Source organism: Vigna radiata, chromosome 1, assembly GCF_000741045.1.
Source record: "Vigna radiata var. radiata cultivar VC1973A chromosome 1, Vradiata_ver6, whole genome shotgun sequence".
Classification (NCBI taxonomy): Eukaryota; Viridiplantae; Streptophyta; class Magnoliopsida; order Fabales; family Fabaceae; genus Vigna; species Vigna radiata.
In genome coordinates, this window is record NC_028351.1 from 16815989 (window position 1) to 16824492 (window position 8504).

The 8504-nt window shown below is 32.2% G+C and overlaps 1 protein-coding gene across 1 annotated transcript; it reads left to right on the plus strand.

The window, feature by feature from the left end:
* The first annotated feature begins 4283 nt into the window (after window positions 1–4283).
* On the plus strand, window positions 4284–7640 carry LOC106767566 (mitochondrial phosphate carrier protein 3, mitochondrial). The gene is made up of 6 exons (XM_014652491.2): window positions 4284–4737; window positions 5475–5836; window positions 6179–6222; window positions 6762–6976; window positions 7163–7287; window positions 7397–7640. Exons 1-6 carry the CDS (start codon window positions 4489–4491, stop codon window positions 7443–7445), a joined length of 1044 nt encoding a protein of 347 aa, XP_014507977.1. The 5' UTR covers window positions 4284–4488; the 3' UTR covers window positions 7446–7640.
* The last annotated feature ends 864 nt before the right edge of the window (window positions 7641–8504 follow it).

Below are 8504 nucleotides of genomic sequence, written 5' to 3' on the forward strand. Positions count from 1 at the left end.
TTGAGGGGGTGACATGTCGATACTCCAATGCTCAAGTCAATTTTTTTTTTCTGGAGGTCTAAAAGTAATTCAATTATGGAAAAATGTGTCTATTACCTCGAAATTAAACCTTTATTTACAAGTATTAAAAGAATATGACATATTAAATTACCTTTTAATGACAATTAATGTCAACATTAACCACTTATCAATAGCAGTTACCGTATTGATTACACCTTAATTCTACTTAACTACTGTCGTACCCGATCAATTACGAAGTTCGTTCTGCACCCGATCCCTCGATTCATTCGACTCAGCACGCAATCATACTTGAATGGTCGACACTCAACCTATAGTAACACAAATTATTCTACTTCATTGCAAATATAATTTAATTTCAAATAAATTTCAGAAACACTTATTCTTTTACTTTCTGTAACATCCCAAAATATATGACAATATAATTTCGAATGATTAACATCATAATATGATAGAACAATTTACGGATGTAAGTAGAGTTATAAGTTTTACAGTCATCTCAAAATAGACTATAAATTTAAAACTTTACATACATAAGAGTCTTTCAAAAAGACATGAGAGACTAAACATCTAAGATGCCTAAGACTGATCAATAACATTTGTCTCCTCCAACGTCTGCTCCAAGGAAGCCCCATTTGCCTCTGCTCACATCCAAGTGGATGATCATCGTAAAGAGAAAAACACAACATACAAGACATAGACAAACAAGCAAGGGTAAGCTAGGTTGAAAAGCATGCAAGATAAGTCCTAATATAACTAACATATACATATCAGTATGCATACAAGCAAGCAAGTAAACATTTCATCAGATTTCACATTAAACAGGGTTAACTATCATGTTATGACTCACTAGACTCGTCTGGACTTAGAATGAATGTCGATCTGGGGCGGGTTGTGCACTTGTGGTGGCCTCTACTACTTTGCAAAGTCATTGCCAATGGGTTTCACCTTACCACATACAAGGTTAGTCAGTTACCGCGTGATAGGCCTCCAGTGATAGCGCCTACCCTAGGACAACCACTACTCTCACCACATGTGTCAATCCTCTCTAAGTGAGAACGAAAGACCATTAGAGTGTTGGGATAACCCCCCATATGAAAGTCTTTTACATTCATTCTAAACACTAAAATGATCTCATTGAGAGATCTTAATTAAATACTCAAGTTGCATCATACTCAACATTATCACCCTTGATTTAAATCAAAAACTACTTGAATTTAATCATACAATCTTTAGTCATGTCATAAAAACAACTCATACATACTCAGACATTACATATTTTCACAAAAACATCATTTATTAATACAAATCTCTTTATAGCATATTATTACCCACACTTAAGTAATTTAAAAAGCTTGAAGACCCTCACCAATGGCTTCGGAAGGGTCAAAAACCCCCAGAACGAACTAAAGAACGTCTAAAACGGACATCCGAAACTCCCCAAAACGTCAAAAACATCAAAAACACTCAATCTACTTCACATAATTCGCTCAGCGCACCCCCCTTGTGCGCTAAGTGAATTTTGTCTGCAGAGAAAGCTAAATTCTGCAGATTTTGACAACCCAACACCCTGAAATTCGTTCTAGACCTCTTCCCCAACTTCTAAGACCCCTAATTTACTCTACAGGTTGAATTAAACTTATTTACATGATTTTAACCTTTCCTAACCTCTTTCTCTAGTGATTAGACATTGTCATCAAGTCTAAAAACTCAATTACATTCTCTTAGAATCCTAAGTTTAGTTTTACCATTTTTTTCACAGTTTTAGAGTCTTGAAATAACCCAAATAAGTTCTAATTGACCTGTCTATTCTATTCCCACTATCCAGAACAACCTCCAATCCAATTTGTTAAATTTGACCATCTCACTTCTTCTCAGTTATCCTTAAACCAGTGATAACTTAATTAAACTAGCAATTGTTCTTCTAACAAATATCATACATCCAAAATCATCTCAAGTACCTCAAGCAACACTCAATTTAACAATTCATCATCTTAAATCAGTTTTATATTTCAATCTCAACGAAATACACACCCTTGTTCCCAGAAAAACCCCCAATTTGCATGCAAACAACCACAACAATACATAACAAATTTTCCTGGCATAAATTTCACGTTCCTAAACACACTTTCAGCCCACGCACAATACAATCCACAAAAAAAAAATAAAAATAGAAGAGCCTAGCTTCCCTTACCTGTTTTCGCATCGCACAGGATAAAGTAAAATTCACAATAGCATTCTCTATGGCACCTCTCACTGCAAGGGTGTAGCCAAAACCTACAAACCACCGAAGTGGTGGCAGAAACAGCTCTTAGAGCTAGAACGGACAAGGAAAATGAAGAACGTTACCAGCACCTAACATCGTTACTTGTCCTATGTTCAAACAGTGGAGAAAAAGAGCAGAACAACTTACCGATCAAAGATCGAAAATCTAATTAGATGAACAGGAAGCTATCAACGTCGCGGTCACATGGATGCTACCTAAAGAGACATGTACTGAGTCAGTATGTGAAAAAGTTAGAGAGAAGACAGAAAAGATGAAAGTTTGAGGTCTAGAAAGAAAGTCATTCTTAAAAATGAGTTTTTTTAACTTTTAGAAAAAAGAGACCAGCAGAAAATATTAGAACATGAAATACCCCTCCTTTTTAATATAATTATATACATATATCTATAATTTATTCAGGTTCTTAGACTTTCCAATTCCAAAGTATTTCAATATTTTCAATTATACAATTATCCTGTAAAACTAATATATATATATATATATATATATATATATATATATATATATATATATATATATATTATATTTATTATTACTCGAATCCACATTTTAAAATAAATATAAGGGTAAGAAAAATTATGTGCATAATCTATCTTACCTCTGTATATATTCTCATTTTAAATAAGTGAAATAACTATTATATATTTAGTAGTTCAGTTTTTAAATTTATAAAATTATAATTTCTTTGTTAATAAAAAATTTGATATCTAATTTTGAATAATATTATGTACATCGTTTCTCTAAAAAATATTTAATAAATATTTATAAGAAATAATTCATTATTTAATAAGAGAAGAATAGAGCACAAATATCATAAACATCAAGTATTGGAGATGATTTGTTTACTTTCAGAATGAAAATGAGAACAATCATAGTCCACCTCAAAAATAACTTACTCATTGTTGTCACTAATCTAATATGTAAACTTTGATTTTAAATTAATTAGTTAATAAATGTTAAAAAATCATTAAATCAAAATTATTTTAAAACCATAAAATTCAACACAAAGTAAAAATAGTTGATTTCATTTAAATTATATATTAATTTCAACTTAATGAATATTTTCTTTTAAAATTTGATAATTTTTTTATCATAAACTCAAACATTTAAAATAAAATAATTAATAATATTAATAGTTATCATTACTATCACTATTATTTTATAATAATAATAGTAATCATAATAAAATTGAAATATTATAAAAAATTACGAGTTAAATAAATTCATATCGTATTATTTAATAAATTAATTATAATATTATTGAAATTGTATTTCTTTATTTAATTCCAATTTTATTATAATAATATCATTTGTCATTACTATTATTAACAAATGAATCAATATTTTTAATAATAACATTCTGTAATAAGTATAATAAATATTATTAATATTAATTTTATTATGGTTAACATATATAATTAATTTTTAAAATAATATGTCTAAACTTTTTAGAATATTAAGAAAAATAAAATTAAAGAAAACACAGAATAAAAAGGAGACAGAAATTGTTTCATTACATTAATAACTCCTGTAAAAGATAGGATAAAGGATAGATAGGAAGAGGAAAAAAGAAATTTAACAACTATTCCAATAATTACTATTAAAAAAAAACAATTTTTTTTTACAACATTTTAATATCGTATGGGGATCATCGAATCAATAGCAATAAGTCCTGTTTGGAGAGGCTCATATACCGAACGTCTTGAAATAATACCGAGAATGGGAGATTCTATTAATCGAGATTCCGAANCTGAAATTTCTCCTCGAGCGTCAATTGGTTTAGTGAGAGCATTTATAACATGACTAAAATAAGCTTCACTTACAAGTATTTGACGTGACAAACTATGATTAGTCCGTTTCAAATATTCTTTTAATAATAAATTTAAACAAATGACACGTATCCAGTTCTCACATTGGAAAAGGAACTACCCCAATTATTTTGTTGGATATCAAGAATCCAATTTAGATCATCTTTCTTTCTTTCTTTCGTATCAAGGAAGTGGTCAAGTCTCTCCGTGACTTTCCGAGGTGTTGAAGTTGGATATATAAAAACCCGCCAAAGAAGGTTTCATCGTAAGAGCATAACAACTCAGACACAACTCCTTCAAAATTTTCTTCTTCTCTTCCTACACACATACAAACAGTATCATTGAATTGATCTCTACCTGTCACTGTTTCACCTCTTGATGGCTCCTTCATACTCTGAAACTTTGGGGCGCCATTCTCTGATTCCGAGCTTTCTCTATTCCTGTCCCTCTCCGCCGCAGAAGAAGATTGAAGCTTCAAGCTTCGCGGTTCCTTCTCCCAGTGAGAAACGCAGAATAGAGATGTTTTCGCCGGCGTTCTACGGTGCTTGCACCATCGGAGGAATCCTCAGCTGTGGCCCCACGCACACCGCCGTCACGCCTCTTGACGTTGTCAAATGCAACATACAGGTCTCCTCAAGTTCTCTCCTTATGCACCCTTTTTTCCTGCCACGCGAATTTTAAGCTCTCATGACATAATTTATATTTTTAAAAATAAATTTACTTAAGCATTTTATTATTTTGAATGTAATTATATGTTACATTATAATTAAATCCATACAAGGGAGCCCAGAACCACATCAGTCAGACAGCCTTCCATTTTGAATTGTTTGTTGTTATTTTCATGGTCCTTTTTGACTTGTAATCATGAAAATGTCATAACAATGTTTTTGTGTTTGTATTTTATATGGAATTGAATCTCTTAAAATAAAGTGATATATTCTGTAATTAGAAATAAGAATAAAAACAAAACAAAATATGAAATTTGAGAAAGTATTTTTTATTTTAATTAAAAAATGTCACTTTCTAAATATTTGTGTAAAAATGAAATAAGTTTAAAACTGTTGTCCTTGTTTCATATGCACACTTTTGACAGCAAGAAATAAGAGTTTGTAGTCAAAAGTGAGAGCAGAAAAAAAAAAAAGGAAACAAAATTAGCTAGTTATTATGTGCCCACAATTCTATTGCGTCTTTAATTCTAGCTATATGTAAGTTTCGGCAACCACGATTACAGCCACAGTGTTTGTATGACCAATTAGTCTTTTGAACATTGCATTCGTATTTAATTTTTACGAAAATTATGGTAAGCTTTGACATGATTTGGTGCTTTTGGTTTCTGTTTACATTAAGTTAGTTATCATTTTCAGATTGACCCTGTCAAGTACAAGAACACCAGCACAGGATTTGGAGTCATGTTTAAGGAGCAAGGACTGAGGGGTTTTTACCGCGGATGGGCACCTACCCTTGTTGGTTACGGCGCACAGGGTGCCTTCAAATATGGATTGTATGAGTACTTCAAGAAGTACTATTCTGACATAGCTGGTCCAGAGTATGCAACGAAGTACAAGACATTGATTTACCTAGCCGGTTCAGCATCTTCTGAGTTGATTGCTGATGTTGCTCTTTGCCCATTTGAGGCTGTGAAGGTCAGAGTTCAAACTCAGCCTGGCTTTGCTAGAGGCCTAGCTGATGGACTCCCAAAGTTAGTCAGAACTGAAGGTGTCTCAGGGTATGCTTATGATGTTATAATTGTTGTTAACTTAAATCTTCCCATTCTTTTGGTAAGAAGGTTGAGTGAAGCTGTGATTCTGGATTCCTTGCAATTACTTTTCCATGTATTCACAGTCAGCAACTCAAAACAAGATGAAACAGCTCATAATATATCTCAATAAATGGACACACATTTGAGATTTGAGTAATCTGATCAACATCCAATGGTTACAATGAGCTGACCTCGTGAAGGTGTGGAAAAGTGAACTATACTGAATCCGGCACTATGAAGTGTACATTTTACTCATAATAGCTACTATTAATAGGATTTGCTTTGAATAAAATGTTCATTTGATTTCAGGCTGTACAAGGGAATTATGCCTCTGTGGGGAAGACAGGTTCCATGTAAGTTCCCCATCTTATACTTCGCAGTTGGACATAAAGTGCCTTTTGGCTGAATTGGCTGCTCTCGTCATTTATTTTTCTGTTTTTAAAGATAATTCCAAAAGTAAAAAATGTCTCTTTATTTTTGTTTGTTTCCTGTTCTCTGTATATGTTGCAATTTGAGTCTCAATTTGACAGCTAAATGTTTAGCTAATATGCTAATTCTTGTGGAGAATACTAGTTGGTATTTTGCTTTCTTCCTATCTTGTTAAAATTCGGAAGGATTTTTATTGCATTGTCGTATATATGTAGTAAAAGAATGGGGCAACAGGTGAAATTTAGGTAGTCCAGATAAGGAACTATCTGAAAGCTTGTCAAGAGTCTCTATGTTGTTTCTTTTCCTTTTGCTGGTTTTCTGCCAACTTGTCAGTGTACAAAATCGTATCAGTGATACCTTTTGTGTGTGTGTGTGTGTTTTCTGCTCTATAATTTCCTTCGGAAAATTGCTAATCAGTTACCTAAACCATTACTTATTAAGTAAATAATTTTTTTCCTTGCAGATACAATGATGAAATTTGCTTCTTTTGAGAACATAGTTGAGATGATCTACAAGCATGTCATCTCCAAACCAAAATATGAATGCAGCAATTCCCAGCAACTAGGTGTGAGCATTGTCGGTGGATACATGGCTGGTATATTGTGTGCTGTCGTCTCCCATCCCGCTGATAATCTTGTCTCTTTCCTTAACAATTCCAAAGGGGCAAGCGTTGCTGATGTAAGTGCCAGATTTTATGTACTTTTAACGCTTTAGACTTTCTTTGTTATTTCGTCTGAATAACCTGCCTAATTGGAAACAAATTAAAATAGGAAAAAGAAAAAAGAATCATACATGTTAAGGTGTCATAGGTTTAATGGAAAGAGCATATGATCCTGCAGTACTGAATTTTTTTTCCAAATGCAGGCTGTAAAGAAGCTTGGACTATGGGGTATGTTTACCCGTGGTCTACCTCTTCGTATTCTTATGGTTGGAACTCTCACAGGAGCTCAATGGGGAATATATGATTCATTCAAAGTTTTTGTGGGGCTGTAAGTTTGCATCATTTGCTAGTTGGTTTTGATAAATAGGTTTTGTTTGGTTTATATCATGTCATTAATTAGTATTATATGGTAATGAAATTCCTTTGTTTCTTATTAGGCCAACCACTGGCGGTGTTGCTCCTGCTCTTCCTCCTCCTGCTGCTTAGCTTGCAAAGGAGTCAAATGGAAAACACTTACATCGTTCTGTTTCAGGAACTTAGAAAATGTAGGGACCATATATAATAATCAGGGAATTTCTGAAGGTGCTAATTATACAGAGAATTTTTATACAAAATGAAGGAAAATGCTTGCAACTGTCTTTAAAATGCTGGCCAAGGAATAAAAAAGAATATTTTTTTTTATATAGAAAATTGTTTTTATAATAAATCCTAAAACTTTGTATTTATCATTTCCTAATTAGTGTATTAGCAGTGACTATAGAATTAGTCGTTATGGATATGGTTTTGTAAGAGATTTTTATCAGTTGTGTACTGAAAATATGCCTCACAGCAGTAAATATCATTATTATTGATTCACAGCACGCAGTGACTAATTGGAAGTCACGCTTTCATTTATAATTACCTCCTTTATCCCCAACAAAATCCTTTGTTATTACTAAGATTATAAAGATATTTGTTGTTTACTTACGTTCTACTATCTAGGTGTGTAATACATTGAGTACGAAGAAAAAAGGTAGATTAAAGTGAAAGGAAACTTTAAAATTTGAATGTAAAATCAAATATTTTTCATAATAGAATCAGTATATCTTTGATTCAATTTAACATAACAGAAATAAATAAATTGGCTAAACTAATAGGATAACCCGGTCCTCCTTTTCTTCAAACCACCTCATCTAGTTGGTTCATGAACAGCTGAAAAGCAAAACCCACATGGTGTTTGTCGTACGTCCCTCGCCATAAACCCAATCCTCGGTCGACCCTATCTATACAAAAGCTTACTCATTTGCCATTTCGAAACATGTACTATTAAAATCCTACACTTGTATTGTCATCCCATAAATAACTCATTGCATCAATTATGTTAAATTAAGATAAGATCATTTACAACTCTTTGTTTTAAAGTTTAACAAAATTGTTTAATAAAATAGTATCTATCAAAAAGACTCTCTAAGATAAATTGTTAAACAAAATAAATCTTTAAACAATATCCTAAACGTAATACATTATTCTAAATTATATGGTAAACAGACTACGCTAAATGTCGTA

Bases quoted from the DNA above. Each gene is read 5' to 3' on its own strand.
- LOC106767566 (XM_014652491.2), top strand. From the start codon at position 4,489: ATGGCTCCTTCATACTCTGAAACTTTGGGGCGCCATTCTCTGATTCCG. The intron at 5,837-6,178 runs GTATGCTTATGA...ATTTGATTTCAG, and splicing joins AGAACTGAAGGTGTCTCAGG to GCTGTACAAGGGAATTATGC. The intron at 6,977-7,162 runs GTAAGTGCCAGA...TTCCAAATGCAG, and splicing joins AAGGGGCAAGCGTTGCTGAT to GCTGTAAAGAAGCTTGGACT.